The following is a 23,709-nucleotide window of genomic DNA, read 5'->3' on the forward strand; positions in this document are numbered from 1 at the left end:
CTCGGGTTTATTTTGGTGTAGCTTAGATTCATGACTTTGAGGCTTTATGCAGGTAAGCTATTTTAAGATGGTACAACATAATAATGTTTTCCTATGAGATATACATTTTTCTTTTATCCAACACTAAACTTTGGTCTTTAACCCATCATTTAAAATTGAAATCAGTCCTCTCTATCTTAGACATAGACCTGTATCCCCAGAATAAAAAAATATGGTATGGAAAAACATATTAATAACAATTTAAGGATAGGAAAGGGGTAGCAAAGTAGCAATTCTTTTTTGCAACTAGCTTTACACTTGACAACAGATTTTACCTCTGTACTTCCTGTGTAAGTAAGGATTTGAAAAATCTCTTATCCTGCTTGCATTAATGGACAAAATGGGCTACAAGACAAACAAAACAACATCTGGTGCTAAAACAACAAAAGTTAAAAGGCATGACAGGAAAAGTTCTGACACCAAGCATTAGCTAACAGCTAAAGATTTGGTACTTCTTCAGCATTCTGAAACTAAGGTAATGGTTTAAAGCAGGAGTGCCAAACTCTCAATGTCACATGACATGTCGTGATGTATTGTGACTTTTTTGCCATTGCTGGCAATGGGGTGGGCGCGATTTTGCTATGATGCATTCAGCCAGCGGGCCGGCAGTTTGACCCCCCTGGTTTAAAGCATCTCCAAACAGATAACACATATGCTGTATAAGCCAAGGATAATTTTATTTTTTTATTTTAATTCCATTTATATCCCGCCCTTCTCCGAAGACTCAGGGCGGCTTACAAGCTTAGCAGTAGCCTTCATTCTATGTATATGCCTGCTTGTTAGGGCTTTCACACACACCCCAAGCGGCATTATTACAAAGTCAGCTTAATTGCCCTCAACAATCTGGGTCCTCATTTTACCTACCTCGTAAGGATGGAAGGCTGAGTCAACCTTGAGCCTGGTGGGATGCGAACCTGCAATAATTGCAGGCAGCTGGTGTTACTTAAGGAGGCATTAGCCCACTGCTCCACCAAGGCTCTTACCAGATCTACAAGGCCCTGTGGATTTGCCTTGTCTTGGGGACTTGCCTTTGCCTTGGGGTCTAATGTAGGCTTCTTTTTGGTAGCCTGTGGAACTCGTTGGGTGGAGCTGATGCCAGCACAGGGAATTGCTGGGGAATACTAATTTAGGCTCAGAAGCCTTAATGAAGAATTGGAGTGTGAAAAAGATGAAAATAACCGTAATAAAGAGCAGATGGAAAGCTTAATTAATAGTCCTGAGCTCCCCATTCATGTCTAATACCAAAAAAAACAAAAACAAAAAATCCTGCCAAAGATAATTCTGCTCCTGTCTAATCTCTGATCCAGTCTAGCTGACCACACACAGCTTTCTCACTGTGGAAACTCTAATTTTGATCTTTAAGCAGCTAACAATGATTAACAACAAAATTCATGAAGTGGAACAATTGCTTGAGCTATTCATGCAGGACTGTGGTGGGAGACAAATAGACAAGGGTCTGTTTCAAGCATGAACAATGTTAATGTTAGAAAGAATTATGGAAAAATACCCATTTCATATGTGGGTAGCCAAACATAACATATTGGATTACTGGAAGAAGCCCTAAGAACCCATATTTAAACAGTAATATTGTAGCAGTGACCCTTATTTTAGTTGAGGCACAACATCAGAGAAGAGTAGCAAGGGGATATAGGATTTCAAAACAATTCACAGATCATTTTACTTATGAGCCCAGGGCTTCAGAGAATAATGAATAATACAACCAGAGGAAAATGTCATGATAAAACTAATGTAAACTTCCTGAATGCATACTTCCATCTGGACTTAGAATTACTTGACTTCCTACCCAAAATGGCGTCAGGAGGATTTTACTAGCCTATAAGCACACAACTGTTCCATGGATGCTCTTGAAAAAGAAATTCTGAGCAGTTTTTAGATCATTCCAAATCAAACCCTTAAGGATGTCCATACTGCTTTTCTTATAATCAAAAGAAAAGAAGCTTCCCAGTTATCAAATAGAAGTTGGACTAAATAGTATCAAACGATGGTAAAAATAAAAATATTTCTGTTCAACCAGAGATGATCATTTTCTCCCCCACAAATCCAAGGTCAATCTGATATACAGGGATAACATCACATAACAAATCAAGGATTGGGATGAAGAATATACGAGGGCAATTCAGAAATAAACCTCAATTTGAGCAGGTGTGAGAAATAGGCGGGGATAACGATGACCGTCCTATGGCACCGGGCGCAGAAGGTCAGTAGACAGGAGTGGAAGGAGAAGGTTGTGTTGCAGTTGACTCATCTGCTAGATCAATTGAAAATGAACCCTGCCATAGAAAATCCCACCAAATGTGAAGTGCCTGCAGTAATACAATTCCTGTGTGCGAAAAAACTTTCGGCAGCTGCGATTCATCGTGAACTATATAATGTTTACGGGCTAAATGTGATGAATGAAAGTGTTGTGCATAAGAGGTGTTTAAAGATGGACAAACTGATGTGCACGATGAGGCAAGAAGTCGCCGCCCATCTGTAGTCAGCGATGAACTTGTGCAGGAAATTGACAAAAAGACCTGTGAAGTCTGTCAGTTCATGATATTTGCATTTTCTTTACACTTTCCCCACATTTCTCAGACGGTTTTGTACGAGGTAATGACAGAAAGTTCTGTGCTGGTTGGGTACCAAAACTCCTTTCTGAGGAGCACAAAACACACCGAATGGGTTCTGCTTTGGCTTCATTCCCAGGTGGGAGCTTTTTTGCAGAAGGAATTTCAAACCTTGTAAGACATTATGACAAGTGCCTCAAGTTGAATGGCGACTATGTCAAAAAGTAATGTAATGTTGTAGTTTTCTAATGTGTATAATAAAAGTTTTGTATCTGCGAGTGTCTGTCACTGATAAACAAAGGGAGGTTTATTTCCGAATTGCCCTCATATTATATTAACAAAAACTTCTGGATTTAAATATCCTAAAAAGCTCTTTTACAACAATTATGGACACTAAATAAAAATAATAATATCACAAGAATGGATAGAAAAGACTTTAAACAATTCAGATAGAACTCCTTTGTCTCAATGTTGGGACAAAGGACAGTACAGATTTTTGCAATGTATTGTAAAGACAAAAGAGCCACTATAAATTACTGGAAAACCAAAATTAGGTTCTTTAAAAAATAAGAGACATAAATGGCAGATGGGGCCATGTAATAGTGCAAGAGAGGCAATATAAATACTTTGCATACAGGTAGTATGCCACCTTACAATCACAATTGAGCCTGAAATTTATGATGCTAAGCAAGACATTTATTAAGTGAATGTTGCCTATTTTTCATTCTTTCTTTACACAGTTGTTAAATGAATCACTGCAGTTGTTAAGTTAGTAATGTTGTTAAGTCAATCTGGCTTCCCCATTGACTTTGCTTGTGAGAAGGTTGCAAAAGCTGATTACGTGAGCCCTGGACACTGCAACCATCATAAATATGAACCAGTTGCCAAGTATCTGAATTTTGATTATGTGACATGGGGACGCTGCAAAGTCGTAAGTAACTTTTTTCAGTGTCATTATAACTTTGAACAGTCACTAAATGAACTATTGTAAATCAACGAATGCCTGTACAATTTCAGGATTTAGAGACATAAAAATGTCCAAACCCTTCAAGCCTCAGAAAATAGCTAGACATCAACAATTGTTGCTTTGAGGTGTTGCGGTCTATTTTCCAGAGAATAGCAGCTGCCCAACTCTATTGTGCATAGACATGCACTGTATACACCTATAAAGACAAAGGCATTTATCATTCTTGAGAAATTACAATCTAAATTTCTAAGAGCAATTTTTGGAAAAATACATTATGTTCCTAATGTCATACTATGAACAAAAGCTGGCTTTATTTTTTTAGAAGACCAGATTTGTCAAATCAGACTTATGTACTCTGTTGCTTTAAGCTGACAAATTATGCTTAAGATCTAGCTCTTTTAACTTCTTATGAGAAACTTCACTCCAGGTAGAGAATTTCATTGGAATCAAAATAAGAGATTTCACCATGTCTTATGCCCTCTGTTGAACATACAAAAGCCAAAGAATCTATAAAAGGGATATCAATGGGATATCAATAAACAAAAATACTTTAGCAGAACCATCCATTGATGTGCAGTCAAAAATCCAGCTTAATGTTTTCTCCTCTCCTCTCTCCAGTTATGTAAGGTAGAACTGCTGGTATCCCGTGTGATAAATGTCCAGATGTTTTTGGCTCTGCTTTGGTAAATGCGCTATTGTGCTATTCTTTCTGATATTCATACTACCTTTTCTAAGCAAATACATAGGCAGACTAAACACCTTTTATGTACTCCTTCATTTATCATTTTTAAATCCAAGCGTCACAGGTAAGATAGCAAAATGCAGCTATGGCTAGCAGGAAAAAAATAGAGTTGTAGATGTTGTAAAGGTGAATTATTGGATTTAATTTTGCTACTGTCCAACCTTGTTTGTTTTTTCTTAGCTCTTTTTCTGTTTTGTACTCTCTCTGTGTGTCTTTTTTTGACATCATTTATGAAATCAAATATTCCAAATCCAGTTTAATGGTAGTAATGTCAGTTCTTAGTTTATTATATCTTATTGTCTAAATCAGTGGTGGCAAACCTATGGCACACGTGCCAGAGGCGGCACTTGGAGCCCTCTTTGTTGGCATGCACACTGCCGCTGCCAGCAGCAAGTCCATCAGGCTGCAACCACCGCCCAGAGCAGGAGCCCTGCCTAGCACAAAGGAGGCGAAGCGGCCGACTAGCAAGCTCGAGTAGAGGTGGTAGAGCAGAGGTCACCAACCATTGTTGGTTGGTGGACTGGAAGAAAAGGGAGGGGGAAGCATTTTACATGCGTCCATGCACTCACGGGTCCACGAGCACACACATGCTGCAAATGGGGCAGGGCTGGTGCCTGCGTGATACTCACTAGCCCTGCCACATTCTTGCGTGGTGCAGCACTTTGTATCTGCACCCTGTGGCGCGGCAGCAGCCATTTTTGTGCCTTGCAACATGGTGGCCCTTTTTTGCGTCCCCAGTTTTTGCGTGCCAGAGGCAGCACTCAGAGGCGCCTCCCTAATCCCCCCTGAGGGCACCACAATGCTGATCCGGCCCTGGCACTTTGCAATAAATAAGTGGGTTTGGGGTTGCGGTTTGGGCACTCAGTCTCTAAAAGGTTCGCTATCACTGGTCTAAATAGTTTAAGAGAATTTTGTGTGGGGGGCAGGAGTAGCAAGCTTTTGGCATCAGATAGAGAGCAATCAGCTGTAAGTTCCCCTATCTCTTTGACACATTTTCTGAGGCAGAATACTGCCACGTCAATATGTGTAAATGGAATTGGAAATAGATACAGACAAGCAATCTTCCTTATATAGTGACAAACTCAAACTCTTAATGGTTGACAAGGACTGTAAGAGGGTAGAAGTACTCAATATCAGTTTGAGTAGCTCAGCTTTGACAGCTGAATGGTGAAACTATTGTTAAAGTAACCACCACTTTCGATTAAAAAAGAAAAAAAGAAAACTTATGTTCTTGCTTCTTTGCTAATTTTAGAGCAAGAACATATGTTAGACTGGAGGTTATATGGGAGCAATGCAATAATTTAGGTTCAGCCGCAACCGTTCTTGGTAGCCACACTAAATTCCAAAACTGAATGACAAATTTCACCTATCAGTCTAAAGCCACAATTTAATAAAGTGAAATGTGTGCTCAACCTATACCGAATTGTGGCCTGAATTGCTTTCTTCTTCAGTGCTTTCCCAACTCCTGTATAAAATAACCATTGTGGTATGGTTTATGGATAACTGGATCCATGCATTTCTGACAGTGTTCTGTTTGCTGAAGGAATCTGTTTTGGAGAAAGGAGGGGGGCAATTTATGCCTATGTCTTCTAAACAGTGAGAGGAAAGGCATATAGGTTAAAGGGGAAAGGGAGAAATCAATGAAACTTGAACCTTCTATAATTGGGGTTTTTCTGTGTTGGCACCACTGGCTGCCAGTCAACAAACAGCAAGCTGAGTGCCTTCCATAGTCCAGGGATATGCAAGTTCGGGCAGATCTTTTAGAAGAAAACAGCACTTTCTACTACTACTCTTAAGACTACAACTGTAAAGGTAGGCCCACCCTTTGCACAAATCACTATCAGGAATTGAATAAACAAGTGATAAAGGCAAGGAATAAGGCAAGAGACACAGTGAGTTCTGAGGATGGCCCAGGAAGGTTTGGGCAACAGAACTGAGGCTTAAAAAGTTGTTCTCGGCATATTTTTTCCTCAAATCAACAAATAGCCAGTTTGGTGTAGTGGTGAAGGTTATGCCCTAGAAACCAGGAGACTGTGAGTTCTAGTGCCACCTTAAGCATGAAAAGCCAGCTGGGTGACTTTGGACCAATCACTCTGTCTGTCTCAGCCCAACCCACCTGACGGAGTTATTGTTGTGGGAAAAATAGGAAGAATATTATGAGGGAGGTTTTTTTGTAAAAATTAATAAAGGTGGGATAAAAATCAAATGAGTAAACTGAGCCTCTGCTCAACTGCATAGCTGAGGCCTGTTACTGGCTGGAGTTCTGCTGGCCTGCTCTTGGGCAGCCAATCTGACTGGCAGAACTCAGCTGCTGTATCTTTCAAGCTGGGAGGGGGAACTTCAGAATTTCAGTCATCGTCTGTGGGTGCAGGCAGGGAATCCTGGAAGTTGCTGGAGCTGCCTCAGCTAGAGAGGGCTGATTCCCTCCCTCTAGGATTGTTATCCCGAGATGCCCTTATTTATTTATTAATTACATTGTATATGCCCTCTGACTCTCAACAACTCTGAGTGGCTCTGTCTCCACCTCTTCCTCCAAAGAAGCCCAGTAGGGCCATAGCAAAAGACTTGTTGAATTGAAGAAGGAACTATTCCACAAATGGCATGACTCCTCTTTGCAGAAGAGTCTCTAGTTTACTCCAGGGAGTAAACTAGAGGGCATATTCAGATTTTCGCCCAACAAATCCTCAACCAAGTTCATGCATCGTGCTATTGCTAATTAGGATTTAATGACTGTTTATTGAATGAATCATTCTTAATAAAGTTTGTGCAGTGTTCTGGGTCATAAACCTTGCTTCATAGATTATATTGGCTTGGTCCAGACAACATACTAATTAAGCTGGAAACAAGCCATATTAGAACTTAGGGCAATATGTGAACAGTCACTATTTCACTGACTTATATACTTGATTTATTATAAAAGAAAAGTAGGTAACAGTCATCTATTCAGAAGGTAAAGATATAATAAATTTATAAGCTAAAATATGAAAATGACTGATGTACAAGGCTAAAAACAAATATCTCTTACCGTTTGTTTAATACCATATTAAACTAATTCAAAGCAGCATTTATGGGATTGATGTTCTAAATAAAAACTTTTCCTCCAAGACTAATAGCTCTTTTATTTACAATGAATAAATCAACAACTCTTGCATATCAATATCTATATAATTGTAGCATAAGAGAGTATATCTTAATCATCGGATAGGGAATATTTTAAGATACTGTAGATGTTTTATCTATGTTTCCAGATACTTTCTGCCATTTCTACTGCAGTGTCATATTTGGATAGCTGATAAATCTGTTACAAGCCTTTTAATGTCTTTAATGATTGGACAGAAATGATCTAGGTCAGCTATTTTAAGATCAAGACAAGCTAAGATCAGTAAACCATATATTCTAAGCAGTTAGTTGTTACATTGTGCTGGAGAACTATACTTTTGCTGCTGAGCACCACTGCGTAGAGAAGGAGAAGGAGAAGGCCTTAACCAAAGGCAGTTTGAGATAAGATGCGGGTTGCTATGTAAATATTATACAGATGCACAGTCAGTGCCAACATTGGCAGTGATATCTGTGGTTCATACCGTTTAGAGTTATGCATTGAAGTAATCATTTTCATGTCTCTGCCATATTGTAACAATCTCAAGAGAATGAGGCCCCCTTTCCTGGCAACCCAGAATACATATATGGTTAGAGAAAATGGCTAAAAAACACATAGATATTAAGCCAGAATTATTTTTGTTAGGTATAATTGTAGGAAATTATGAGAAGTAATGTGTATACTTAATGTTACATGTGTTAACTGCAGCGAGAATTGTATTTGCTCAACACTGGAAAGATGAAGAACTACCAGCGGAGGAAGAGATAATTAAGAAATGGACAGACTGACACTGAAAATGAAAAAGAAAGAAGATTCAGAATACTTTAGAACATGAGATACATTTTATCAATGGCTATTAAAATGAGGTAGAGAGAAAGGAGTTTAACATGTGTTAGTAAGCTAAATATGTTGCTGATAAAATATTAAGGATTTGTTACTATAAAAATTAATAAAATATTGAAAAAAATTATACAAATGCACAGTCGGTGCCAACAATGACAGTGATATCTGTGGCTCATAGCATTTAGAGTTATGCGTTGAAGTAACCATTTTCATGTCTCTGCCATCTTGTAACAATCTCGAGAGAATCAAGTCCCCTTTCCTGGCAACCCAGTGGAGGTTTTGGTGGTCCACTGAAAGTTGCTTCTACGTGTTGATTACAGGTAGTCCTCGACTTACGACCACAACTGAGCCCAAAATTTCCATTGCTAAGCAAGACACTTGTTAAGTGAATTTTGCCCCATTTTATAACCTTTATTGCCACAGTTGTGAATCACTGCAGCTGTTAAATTTGTAACATGATTGTTAAGTGAATCTGGCTTCTCCATGGATTTTGCTTATCAGAGGTTTGCAAAAAGTGATCTGATGAGCCAGCACATTGCAGTCATGAATGCATGCTAGGTGCCAAGCTTACGAATTTTGATTGCATGACCATGGGGATGCTGTAATATTTATAAGTGTGAAAAACGGTCATAAGTACTTTTTTCAGTGCTTTTGTAACTTTGAAGAGTCACTAAACGAATGGTTGTAAGTCGAGGACTGCCTGTACATATATTTAGCTCTTTTTTGCCTGCCTCCATCTTCTTCTCAGTTGACATTTGTGGTACATTGCAGTATATTGTGCTTAAAATACAGACGTTTCTTGCATTTTGAAAATCTATGTCTACTATTCTTTAGCTTACTAAATGTCAGAGTAATCAATGGACAAGTACCATTGAACAGAAATAGAGAAAAAATGCATATGGCCACAAGGCTTTCACAACACAGAACAAAGATAAACAAGCAACCATAGAATGAGACGAATGGCCTTAGAAGAGTTCTAAAACAGAACTATGTAAAATCAGAATAATATGCTAAATACAGTTCAATTGCCTTTTGATATATTTATTTTATTTTATTTTATTTTTCTTTCACATCAATCTAATGAGAGGAAAATCCCAGAGCCAGAAATGGAACACCTTGCAAGCAACAAAGTGGAAAACACATAATATATTCAGATAAAGCGTTTTCCAAGTCAGCTGGAGACCAACCTGCAAATAGACTAAATCTGTTTGCATCAGATCTGTATTAAACTGTACCATTTTTAAGGATTTTTAGAGAGTACTTGTCATTGAAAAATGATCTATATGTACTTTAAAATAAATAAAATCGAGGCTTTGCTTTGTTTCAACTAAGTAAATGCAATAAATGTCTCAGAGCTCTTTAAAAAAGAGGTATATTCAGGACACCTGGCATAATAAAACAATATTATATCTAGTTTAATATTTACAAGGTTAAGAGGAGCAAAAGAATATAATTCCTTTGAAAATGCATCAGATATGTATATATGTTGTGTTTTTTTTCCTTCTCTGAATTATATCTGCACCTCTTAATAGGAGTTCACAGCTAATAGTGTTGACTATTAAAAGTCTTTGGCCACCAAAGCCAAAGTTGCCATCCTGTTGTATAATATAGGAATGCATTTCACTTTTTTGTTGTTCTGAATTAAATTCTTTCTTTTTCCAGACTGAGAGTGCTACCCTTCTCTATAGTAGATTCATAGAGATTATTAAGTAGATAGTTCAGGGTAAAGATCAAAAGAAAAATCAAATCAGCATGTAAGATGAGATATAGGAACTACATCACAATATTCTAATGAAGAATTTTACTTTGGTGCCTAATTGTGACTTCGCTGCTGAAGTTCAATATCTTGCACTTAATGGAGAAGAAAAATAAATCACATCAACCGAACAGGTACATAACTATTGGTGTAATTGTTCTTAGGCCATATATGAAGTGCAATTCATAGAAAGGGAAACTGTAGCTCTTCTTAATACTTGTTCATTTTCAAGAGCTCATCTTTTTACACGTGCAACATACCTGCAAAAAGGGGTATGGTGTGTGCCAGGTCATGGCCACTGTTTTTTGATATCATTGATCTCTCTTGTGGACACCCTGGGATGCAGTCTTTGGCAATGGCAGTAGACCTGTTTTTAAATAAGGGTTTAGTATTCCTTTGAAACAGAACTAGACTTGTGATTAAAAAACGAAGGTTGTTGCACCAAAGGTTGATTTAAATCCAGAAAGAGAGCCAGGTGTGTGTGCTGCACCACTCTCATTCCCATAGGGATTTCTGAAATATTCCTTCCAGCATTCCCTGACTTCAGTTTTGTCACGAATCATTTTCATTACTTTTTTTAAAAAAAATTCCATTGGCTGTATTGGACACCCCTTGTTTAATCCTCTTTTATCTACGTCCAAAACAATTTTTTTCTAGAAAAAGCACTGCATTTTCTCTACCTTTTTTAATTTACAAATAGTAATTCATTTTACTTTGTTCCAAAGAAGAAACACCTTTTCTTTGTTTGTTTCTAGTTTCTGTTCATTCTATTGGAAGAGGAATCGATCTTCTATTTTTTTTTTATTTAGGACATATACTTTTTCTTCTTGCGCTTATTTCTTTAAAAAAAAAATCTGTTAACTTTTCCTCAGATCTACCCATGATCCTATAAAAATGGTGCATCCCCCACATCCATAATCCCTCATCTCTCTCTTGCATGCTTCACTAATTTGTTGATTCTTTCATTATAAACAACCCACTGTGCTTTTAGATTGAGATTCTTTTCTTTGCCATGAGTGCATAGGCCTTCATTTCTAATTAAAATAATGCCAAAATGATGAAGCATTCATTGCTTCATCATGACACACAAGCCAACCTTTCATATTTGTATGTTTGCAACAAGAATGTAAGAGGCAGAGTTTGTATCACAATCCCCTAAAGTATATTTTCTCATTTGCTTCTCCTTACCCAACTAGAGATAATTATGTTTTCGACATGAATGCTTATGCTTAAATCACATACTCAAAATAAGTAGACCTTTTTGCAGTGTGTCATTGAGCACCATAGCATTTATTCCTGAATCTCTAAGTAGCCTAATTAATTTTAATATACTTGTTCATCTCACTCTCAATCACCTACTGTATTCATGTCACGTAGCAGGGTATTTTTTCCCTAGAATTACATTTATTCAGAATGTTACCATTTTCTCCAAACTCATCTCTGGTTCTTCCCTTAACACCATTCACTGAAGTGCACATACAATTATCACCAGCCAATGGATTTCTATTTCCACGTGCACTCACAGCACCCTGGATGATACCAATTTATTTTTTCCTGACATATACTTTAGGTTTCTCATTCATAATTAAATCACTCATTTCATTCTATTGCAAGTATTCATTAACTCCATTCCATAAGATCAGACTACAGTCATTCAGATTTATTATCTTTCTCCTGATTTCCCATACAGCATATCTATAGTTTACCGGTATTTCATTTCACTTCATTCCATTCCATTTCATTAATTATGTTTTCATCATTTATCCTCTTACATTTCTATATCCACCCTTAGTGTCAAGACAGCTCAGCTGCCAATCAAACAGTAGGTTCCAATCAGAGAGCAGCAAATGGGTGGCAAGGAGCAGAGCAGGGATAAGATGCTGCCACAGAGTTCTAGTTATAAATGCACAATGAATAGGCTGAATAAACAGGGGCAAAGCTCCCGAGTCAAAATAAAGAATCCAACTAAAGGATGCACAGCTTTGCATAGAAAGAGGCAATAGCTGAGAAAACTGAGAAGGGAGAGAAATGTTTTTGGTTTTCTCTCCTTAGACCTGGCGTGAAGAAAAAGTTCTTCTAGACATTTTCCTCAGCAGGAGAAAGCCTCTGGAACAGAAGAGTCAAGAAACTTAACTAGGAACAAAGAAGCAGAAAAAGTGGAGAAAAAAGTAGAGTTTGACAAAACAAAAATACGAAAAAGGAACTTAAAAAAAAGATAGATTGAATTCTGAAGAAAAGTATGGCTCTATAGAGGATGGTGATAGATAGATAGCATTTATAATTTTCAGTTCTTATTTTTTTTCTTTTTTCAAATAAAAGCCTGTCGCAGCCATTGAAGGGAGACACACACACACCCAGAAAAATTAACTGACCCATTTATGCCACAAACTGAACTGAAGTCCAATTTAGTGCAAGCATGTTCATGCTATTCTGTCCATTCTAGGATTTCTAAGTTAGAAACTGTCTTTCAGGCCACCATGCTGTAGTCCACACCTCACTGGTATGTGTAAGTGCACTGACGTATGACCTTTGGTCTTTCACCATAACAATAGATAGACAGACAAATTGGAACTCCTTAGGACTAATATCCCATTAGATGTATTTTACTGCCAAGATATTTAAAATTATTACTTTCTTTTGTACATACAGAATAGTTTTCTGTCTAAGACAAGTTTTACTTTATCATACATATATGCACACTGTGTGTATTTGTGTGAGAGAGAGAGAGAGCATGCGCGCGCGCACCATTGAAAATACTGAAAAGTCAGTCTGTCGGCCTATCTTTCTGTCTGGCTGCTTAATCTTTATTTTATTTATTTATTACATTTTTATGCCACTCATCTCCCCTATAAGGTGACTCTTGGTAGATAGCTTTATTCATTCATACTTTTTCTATTCATTTTTAATCAATAAAAAGAATCCAGAAGTGGAGTAGCTGTAAATTATTCTGTATTCAAAATAAGTTCAAAATATAACTAGATAAATTCCAGGTAAGAGAGGAGAAATTAAGTAATTCAGTTCATGGGGTTGTCATATTGAAAACCGATTTAATGTGAAGAAGAAAGTCTTAGTACTGTACTCTGTTTTGATTGAGACAGACATAAGGAACACGAACATTAAATTGTTCTCTTTCACACTGTTAGAATAGTCCGGACATATTAGATGCTAAAAGTAGGTAATTCAAGTAGGTTATCCAGTTTTCTGAATTCTTTCTATAAATAGCAGCAATAGTAGAAATCAATTTTCACCTACTAGTACCCGCATCATTCAGGATTATTGTGACGTCTGAAATACTTCAGTTCCTTTTATCTTAAAAAACAAAGCTGTTGAAACAGGATGACAAATACTGGAAAGATTGAAACCCCTATTTCCCAAATTGGTAATTAACAAGATTCCCACGTACTGAGTGCTCTGAAGAGTTTAGAATTGTATTATAACATCTGAAAGAAATCAGAGAATAACATTTAGATAATTTCTTTAAGATTTATCAATTAAGTAACTTAAGTTGCCTCTAAGCAAAGTCATTTTAAGAGAAAAATGCTGCACTGTATATAAAACAACTAAGTAAAAATATTATCAGAATATGAGAATCTGAATACTGCCTTAATATATCTTATTATATGTGAAATCATGTTTATAAAATGTTGTTTTGCTTCCTTAATAGTATAAATTGCATGCGTATAAATTTAATAGTCAAGTACATGATACTGATATAGTACTTCAGTTGTCCCTCAGTTTCTTTGTCACTTATCCCAAACACATATCAATATATCACCATCATTTGAGCAGATTGTAAGTGGGTTTTTAAAGGATGTTTTCAACTTTGCCACTGGGCATTTTGTATGGCTCCATCCCACACCAGCAGTATATTTATGAATAAGCTTGAACAAATCATACGTATGATAACCACCTACAAGCACTTATGTGGTTATGATGTTTTTGTAATTTTTGCCATCTGGACTATACCAAGTATCCATCACATCAGCAAATTAACTTGGAGTAAAGCTATCAGAAATCACATACGGATTGTTGCCACTGAATAAACACAATAATTAAAGATCAATTATTTAACTCATTTGATGATGCAAAAAGAAAAACATCATCACATTTGCCTTTTAAGCATGAAATTAATTGCAACATTAATATGAATTACCTCAGAAAAGCCCATGGATTTAAAGAGCATTTTTTCTTCAAAGGATATTCTTGTATAATTGACTATAATATCTATGAGTATCTTTCTTATTCAGAGATTCCTTCTCAAAGATTACTCTTTGCTACTGTCATTTGACAATTCCTAAATGCTGCTAAGTGATTTAGATAATTTCTCCTAGGTTGGTTTTTAAATAGCACACCAAATAAAATTGAGCCTTAAGAATAATGTGATAAGAGTTTCTATGAAAATTCAGTAATCCCCAGATATTCAACTTAATCTAGAAATGCTAGAATTTATCAGCATCAGCAGTGAACATTTTCTTTAAGAGGTGGGTACTATTAACCAATTATTTTCGTTCCTAATTATTTCCATTCCTAATTACTAATTAATATTTAACATTAAACATCAATAATCCAGTTCATCAGATGTTGGCATGCTGACTGATTATAAATGTCCCTGTCTGCATTAATATATTTTGTGATGTATTTTTTCCAGACATCATTGTTCTCATCGCTTCAATAGCAGTTGTTTCTGCAAAAACTCAGGGTAACATTTTTGCAACATCAGCACTCAGAAGTCTTCGTTTCCTACAGATTCTTCGTATGGTACGCATGGACCGAAGAGGAGGAACTTGGAAATTGTTAGGTTCAGTGGTTTATGCACATAGTAAGGTAAGGGTCCATCCATATATTTCATTTTTGTGAATATACTGAATGTATGCTACAAAAAGAGAATTCCAAATTGAAATGAATGATTCAAATAATTTGCAGTATTTTGATATGTGTTGACCTTTCATGAGTGTGTGCATGTATGTGTATATCTGTTATCCATCCATCACTCTTATCCATCCATCCCTTCTAACTTTAGAAAACAATTATGGAACAAATTACTCATATTGAAAAACCTGTATGGTCTTTTATATGGACTGCAATCTGTACGCTATAATAGAAATACTCTTTTGAAAGTTGCAATAATTTGTTTAAAGATAATCTGAGATTTGTCATAGAAATAAATTGAACAAAAAAATTTAAAAGCCCACTAGATACATCCAACTTCTGATATGAATGAAGTAGATTGAATTCTGAAGCCTTGGAACAGCATGATTAATTATATTTTTTTAATTTAAGGGATAATTTGTATACTCAAGGAACTTTTCACATTTAACTAAAATGAACTCTGTTAATCATATTCCAACAAATACATGAATTCAGATAAATTATCAGAAATGTTTATTTTTTATTCTTATTTTATCTTGCAGGAATTAATCACAGCTTGGTACATTGGATTTTTAGTACTTATTTTTTCATCTTTCCTTGTCTATCTGGTTGAAAAAGATGCAAATGCTCAGTTTTCTACATATGCAGATGCTCTGTGGTGGGGCACAGTAAGTACAAAATCAATCAAACTTTGTAATATAAACTAACTTCCCCAGTTTGGTGCCCTTTGGATTGAGACTGCAACTTGATAAATTTCCAAAAATGTCCACGGTTGGCTGGGAATTCTAGGAGGTTGCTGTCTTAATATATCTGGAGCATAGCAGATTGACGAAAGCAGATTTACGCTTTGCAGTATTTAATATTCTTTTAAATCTTATTAAATGAATGGATCTATTATAGTGTATCTTGGAAAAGGAGTCAATAATAGGGTTTTTTTGGTTGAAGGGGAGTTTTATTTGGAGCTATATACTAGCTGTGATTTTAGCCAAATCCAAAACTATAGGAGTTAAAGAAAAAGTGGTTGAGATCTTGTTTGCTTTTTATTTCTGTCTCTCTCTTCCCCATTATCCATGTATCCTTCAATACTTTTTTCTCTGTGATTTATGCTCAAACTGATGTGCTCATATCCTTTCACCTAGATATAGATGTAAACAGTGCTTTTTTTGTAAAAGAAAAAGGTGCCGGAACTCACACATGTCATACAACTCACCTTGCCTACCCTACAAGGTTCCATCCAAAAAAGGTGCTGGAACTCCGTTCTGAGCGTTCCATGTGAAAAAAAGCCCTGGATGTAAACAAAAATTTCTGCATTGTTAGAGAATTTCAAGCATATCCTTTTTTTCCTCTTTTCTATTTATTCATACACACATACCATGTTTCCCTGGAAATAAGACACAACCGGAAAATAAGCCCTAGCATGATTTTTCAGGATGCTCATAACATAAGCCCCACCCCCCAAAATAAGCCCCAGTTAAGGTAGCCAGATGGACGCATTTAGTACTGTATTTCCCCAAAAATAAGACCTAACTGGAAAATAAGCCCTAATGCGTCTTTTGGAGCAAAAATTAATATAAGACTTGGTCTTATTTTAGGGCGGAAACGGTACCTCTCATATTTTTTTCCACCTATAGCTTCTCATTCAAACTACCTGTCCTTCTCCCCCAGACACATAGTTTCTGTCTTCTTAACCAAATGTTTGCATTCTTATTGAGTTCTTTTTTCTATTAGTAAAATGTTTCTTTTTTATAGAGTCAGGAAAAATCTTTTTTAAAAATATATATAATGAAAAAAAATGACAAGCAAATAAAAAACAATTGAGGTGGTGTTCAGCTGGAGGTGCCTCAGCAAATACTCCAGCCTTTCAAGGACACAGCTGAAATCACCCAGTTGTGGATAGGAGATACAATAAGTGATTGCCCTGAACATGATTCTTTCTATTGTTATATAAGATCATAGCTGAAACTGACATAAGTAATTGTGCAGCTTATGTTTCAAAATAAATATAGGTAGTCTTTGCTTAATCACAGTGATTTGAGACCAGAAACTCTGTTGCTAAGTGACATGGTCTTACAACGCAACATCACATTACTCTGTCGACTTACAACAGCAGGTACAGCAGTTCCAGTTGTCATTGTTAAGCGAATTCCATGGGATCACGAAGTGCAACATCATGTGATTGCCATTTGTGACCTCCCGCTGGCTTCCCCATTGACTTTGCTAGTTGGAAGCTGGTAGTAAAAATTGCAAATGGTGAACACATCACTGTGGGACACTGTGTCCATCATTATCGCAAGCTGGTTGCCAGATGTCCAAATCATGATCATATGACTACAGGGATGCTGTGAAAGCCACAACCATGAGGACTGGTCATAGGTCTCCTTGTTCAGTACCATCATAAAATTGAACTGTTGCTGAACATGTGATTGTTAAGTGAGGACTTCCTGTGTAAAGACTGTTTCCCTAGGCATTATAGAAACAGACAAATAGTAGCTCTGGAAAAAGATTTTGAAAGTTTTGTGTAGAAAAATAAGAATGCAAAGCCATTGGAATTAATTCTCAAACCAGGATGATGAAAGACTAGACTCTGAGCCATTACTTTTATCATAGCAGGAGTGTGAATTTGCAGCTATCATGACACTCTGAAGTCCTGCAATCCTCTAAAATAGTGGTGTTGAAGTTACAATCTTCCAGACACTAACCCTAACTGTAGTAGCTGGGTTTCCTAACCACATTAGATCAGGCTAAAATGAAGTTCTGTAGGCTTTGGTACAAGAGTTTGTGTGACCCAGCGTTATTTTAGCATATTTTGTGAAACAAGTCTTATTGAGTTCTTTTTTTCCATTGGTAAAATGTTTCTTTTTTATAGAGTCAGGAAAAATCTTTTTTAAAAAATATATAATGGAAAAAAGGCTTGTGAAACAAGCCTTGATGGAGCAGTGGGCTAATGCCTCCTTAAGTAACACCAGCTGCCTGCAATTAGTGCAGGTTCACATTCCACCAGGCTCAAGGTTGACTCAGCCTTCCATCCTTCCGAGGTAGGTAAAATGAGGACCGAGATTGTTGGGGGCATTAAGCTGACTTTGTAATAATGCCGCTTGGGGGGGGGGGAAGCCCTAATAAGCAGGCATATATATAGAATGAAGGCTATTGCTAAGCACATTAATTTGTGCTTAGATTGTAAGCCGCCCTGAGTCTTCGGAGAAGGGAGGGATATAAATGGGATTAAAAAAAAGATTAAGACATAATAATTTATTTGTTTGAGTATAGCACTTTTTTTTCTAAATCTGGCTTAAAATTTAATGTATTGAATATTCCCAATTAATCAGTCCACAACAGGATTTAAGAACACACACACACACACACACACACACACACACACACACAGAAACACATCTGTATTCTTGCTTAGGAACATTTGCCTTAATTTAACATACCTTGCTTTGATCCATTCTCTGCCCTTAAAAAAAACTTGGCCTATTTATTTATTTATTATTTATTAATTTAATTTTTATACCGCCCTTCTCCCGAATTTTTTGTTACTGAGCCTCATACTATAACTATATATGATGGCAATAAATAGGAGAACAAAATCTCAGCTGCAAGGTGGTACCAGCCATAACTGAGCACTGTCAGCTAATCAATCAGTCCTGGCCTATTGACCTTTGTACAACTCCTCCCTTAAAGATTGATCTTTAATCAAAATGATTTTCCCTAAGTATTGGATTTTAATTTAACAAATAGCCAATACATATTAAGAACCTGAGGACGGCTTTAACATTTTATTCCATCATTTTGCAGTACTTCTATTCAGTTAATGCTCTGCTTTTCTGTTCTAGTGAGAATTCAGTATGATTTTCAAAAAAACAACAAAACACAAAATACTAATATATAGAAATGCTAAAATTAATACTAAATTCAGTTAACAATTTAAAAAATGAGATAAAGAGATGTGTCTTTATAGATTTCAAAATGCTTGAGAGAATGGGGACCAAACACAACTCCTAAAGGAAAGCTTTCCGTACCATAGGAGATTAGAGGCCTTTTCCCTCATGCCAGAAATGGATTTTAAGATCCAGATTGGTTTATAATGGGAAAGGTAGTTTCTTAGATAGTCTGCCCATTTAGGGTTTTAAAGGTACTTGGCAAGTGAGCTGCCATATAAATTAAATTAATAAGTAAATCAAATTTAGTAAAAAGTTTATTTTTTTATTCATTTGGAATGTATTTTCTTTTCATTTGGAATACTTATTAAAAGATGCATCCCAACAGATGGGCATATTCCTCGAGGATGTGGCATTGCCAAATGACTGCATCATTTGTTAGGAGAGCTTCCTATTTCAGATAACACTTGTATAATATCCTACTTGATAATTTGCCACCAAGGCCTTGAATGTGTCCCACCTACACTTTACTCCCTCTGGTGATTCATTCATAAAGGTGACTACGTTGCTGTTTTTGAACCACTAATATCCTGTTTTATAATTGATCTGAGAAGAATTAGAGTACAGATTTCACTAATTATAATAGCCACATTATAATAAGATTATACTAATTATAATATCACCACATTTTATTCATTTTTGAAATTTGCTTAATTAAATAATAATAAAGCAGTCATGATGTTGATGATGTTATCCATTCAGTCATGTCTGACTTTTGGCGATTCTGTGGTCCACATCTTCCTATGTTGTGCTACTTCTTCGAGTTGTTTTATGCTCTGGTTGGTGTCAGCTTTGATGGTGTCCAGCCACCGTGTTCTTTGATGGTTTGGTTTCCTCTTACTGCTAACTCTTCCAAAAATGATTGCTTTCTCCAGGGAATTCCCCCATATGACATGGCCAAGTAAGTGAGACGCAGTTTAGTGATTTTTGCCTTCCAGTGACATGTCTGGTGTTATACGTGTACTTGTTAGTTATCTTTGCTGTCCAAGGAATACGCATGAGCCTTCTCCAGCACAACTCAAACAAATCGATTTCTTCCTATCTTGCTTTGTTAAGGTCCAAAAGCAGTCATATATTTAGAGAATTATGCTTTTTGATATTACCTGAATTTGGATTAAGTTTCAATCCTATGTGAGAATGCATGAAGATGTCATTGTTGCTGATAACTGGAAGAAAAAATGAGCCATGTAAAGTCTTTTGAAACAGAACCAGTAGGAAGCTACTTCATACACATCACAGGTTTATCTGTTCTGAAGGATAGCAGTTTTCTAGGAGTTCAGACAGAGGATTTTTAATCACTTGCCATGTACCACATAGAACTTTCTTCATACAGAGGATATGCTTTACTGAGCAATGGGCTCAGCTTAAATCATTCTGTTTTTAGAAATCTAGTATTCTGAAACAAATAGATTGTTTCATTCAACATGTTCAAGAGTCCACCTGGGGATTTTACTGTCACCAAAATATACCTACTCATGTTTGCCATTTTATTAAAAACATATTTTAAAAAATTATAATGACACATGATACGTAGTCTGAACATATCTGTCTTGTAGATTCTTCTATATTTTTATTATGTACTCATAGCAACTATTATAGAATGATTGGTTGTTGACAAGTTGGTCTACATTATTGCACAGTTCATACAAACTAAAACATTTAAAAAATAAAAAGATAAATAGGAAGTGCAGAAAAGAAGGGAAAAATAGAAGGAATAGAAATGAAAGAAAAAATAGGACTATAGAAAAAAAAGAAATACATTAAGAATGACTTTCCCCTTCATCACGAGTATAAATAATTTTAGCCACTTACCACTTTCTCTTAAAATAGAACAAATAATCTCTTCTTCCCATATTCCACCTCTTATCTATTAACAAATCTTTAAAGCCTTGTTATTCAATCCTAGTCAGCAAAAACCCATTAAAGGTTACCATAGATAACAACAAATCAGTTTTAATCTTGATCAAATAAATTAATTTATATTCTTTCCTTTAACAGTTTTGATCTTTAATCCTTTCAAATAATGACATAGAACTTGATTCCTTTTCATTTTTTCTTTGTCCCTTCTCATAAAATCTCTCAAAACTTTTAACAAGTCTGTTTTGTAAATCCAATATAAGAATGTTATTTAAGTCATTCTTTTAGTTTGTTAGTTTAGTTTGTTTAGTTTGTATAGCTCTATTCTTGTAGCCAGTCATTTTAAATCTACTTACAAATCAGCCTCAATTTTCTCTGGTAAAACGTATTCCTCTTCCATAATATCTTTTCAAAGGACAGACATTTTTAAAATTAGCTTCTAACTCGATTGTTTTCAAACATCCTTCAGTACATCTAGTGTTGAAGTACTCTGCTAATTCTGTATTTATAAGTCAGATTTAAGTTTTCTTCTCCTTTAATTGTAATTCTAATGCCTTCTTGTTTCCTGTAGCATCTAATCTTTAAAATCCTATTTTATCATTTATTTTTAAGAATTCAAAAGAACAGCCTCTTCCCAAAAGAAGGATTCTTATAATTAATTTCAAAATCTTATTTCAGAACTATCTGGACCATTTGCAATCACCCTATTGCTGTTTCTTCAAAACTTGTATTTAAAATGATTAAGAAATGATGACCGTGTAAGCTTCATTACGGCTGTGAGCTTGTTTGAAACCCTTCAACTTCCATTCACTCGACTCACAAGTCAACTAAAAAAACCTCCATTTCTTCAGCCTACTCACAAGAATCGGTTATCTTGCAATCTTTCTTTTTTTGGGAGACTTCACCAGCCAGAATTTGTCATCTGGCCACCAATCTCCACCCTAACTCGCACTTCTTCAGGGACATCTAGTTCTCCATGAATCCTCACTGGAAATCCTGGAATGTTTACCTATAATAAAGTGGCTCCTCCGAACACATCAAGCCAAGAGGCAGCAGCAAGAGGATTGACCAGATTTTGTTAGCAATCGTGGTTCATCACCCAAAGCAGTTATTTAGGCGTGTGTTGTGTCAGACCTCTTGTTCTATTCTTGTCCACAGCTACTAAAAATGAAAGCATTCAAATTTGTCACCGATCCAGATTTATATTCATTGGATGAAATACAGTTATATCATGGAAAGAAATTGGACTATTTTAAAATTTAAATCAAGAAATAATAATATTACTGTATATTTCTCCTTCACTTTGTATGCTGTTATTTGGAGAAATATGAGCAAGGTCTAGCTTCCTGCCTCCACAAAATAACTTTGAATCCAGATTTATAATTTGAAACCTTAATTGCTTCTGAGTACATTGAGTACATCGCAGTGTAAAAGAAAAATTATGTTCAGCTCTGTTGCTTAAGAACTCCTTAAGTGTTAGAAACGTGGTTGAAATGGATCAAGAAATCTCTGATACATATAATGCTGTGATATTTTTTGTCAAAGCTTAAGAACCTGTTGACTTGTGAAAAAGAACAGAGTGGATTTTGTTCTGTAAGGAAAGTGTTACATTCTTCCTCTTTTAATCTTTTGGTTCTCAATTAAACAAAAATCTACAATGCCTCTAATAGGACTCTGCTCTTGAGATTTTAATCCTTATTGTCATTAAAAGTATGTGGCAGTTGGCATTATCCTTTTTTTTTTTGATTGAAAAGTTTTATCATACATTTTATCTTTGACAGTCCCCCCTACCCCTCCCCTATCCCTCCCTCCTTACCCCTCCTCCCCTCCCCACCCCCCCCGACTTCCCAGAGCTAAGTACAAGGTATAAAAAAGAAAAAAAGAATCATAAACAACCATATGCTAACAACCATAGACTCTAAAATCTATCACTCTCTAGCTCACATAGGATAACTACAAACACTATTAATATAGAATATATAAAAAAAACAAAACAAAAAAAAATTTCTCCTTATTCTCCTTATAAATCTCTAGCCAAACTGGGCTATGATCAGAAATAGTTCTTGCACATATCTTCACCTTCTTAATCCTTAAAAAAAAAGTCATTAGTCCACAAAATGAAATCGATCCTGAAAAAAAGATTGATGTCTGTCAGGAAAAAAAAAAAAGGTATAATCCTTTTCATACGAATGTCTTTCACACCAAATATCTCGCAGTTCCAAGTCATCCTTCATTTCAAAAAAGGATTTAGGCAGTCTAGCATGACTTGGGACGCGCTTAAAAGCTCCAGCCTTGTCCATCTGAACATCCAAAACACCATTCCAACCCCCCATAAAAATAAAAATTTTATAATCCAACTGGGTAAGCTTTGTATGAAATAAACTAAAAAAGTCAACTTGTTGTTAATTAGGAGCATATAATCCAACTAAAAGCATCTTTTTACCTACTAGCAGCAACTCTATCATAACATATCTTCCATGCTTATCTGCTTCAATTAAGTCCGCTGTTAAGGCACTTTTAAGATAAACAACCACTCCATTTTTCTTATTCATTGCAGAAGCAACAAATTGCGTGCCCAACCTTAAGTTCGATAAATACTTTTGGTCCACAACCCTAATATGCGTTTCTTGCAACCATATAACATCTATCTTGAATTGTTTTAAATATTAAAAAACTTTCTTCCTCTTCTGTGGTGAATTTAGTCCATTAACGTTCCAAGTTAAAAATTTAGTTGCCATGCATATCATCCCAAAGCTCTTGGAGCACTGCTTAAACAGGACTATCTTTTTTAGGCCGTGCTCCTCCCACTACTTGGCTGTAAGTACATTTTGGAAATTCCATAGACTTCTGCTGATCTTGTTCTTTTATTTTTTTTTGATCGTTTTAAAGCAGCACACGTCACCCTCTGCTCTCTAGAATCATCCAAAGAAGTTGTAGCTTGATCTCCTCCAGCACCATTCTCCTCTGTCTGTCCATCTTCAGCCTCTTGGTGTTCTCCTTCTCCAGATCCCTTTGCAGCTTCCAGAAGTGA

General features: G+C 36.0%; 1 protein-coding gene across 5 annotated transcripts in view; it reads left to right on the forward strand.

Moving 5' to 3' along the window:
• The window catches only part of KCNQ5 (potassium voltage-gated channel subfamily Q member 5), a gene marked incomplete at its 5' end in the record, with an annotated part of 344,629 nt that overhangs the window by 252,860 nt on the left and 68,060 nt on the right, over positions 1-23,709 (forward strand). For all 5 annotated transcript variants that reach the window (XM_081314439.1, XM_081314441.1, XM_081314443.1 and 2 more), the window contains 2 exons: positions 14,660-14,835; positions 15,423-15,548. In XM_081314439.1, coding sequence (XP_081170565.1) covers positions 14,660-14,835; positions 15,423-15,548 — 302 coding nt within the window. The remainder of the gene's footprint in view (positions 1-14,659; positions 14,836-15,422; positions 15,549-23,709) is intronic.

Source organism: Vipera berus, assembly GCF_964194415.1.
Source record: "Vipera berus genome assembly, chromosome: 1".
NCBI classification, from domain to species: Eukaryota; Metazoa; Chordata; class Lepidosauria; order Squamata; family Viperidae; genus Vipera; species Vipera berus.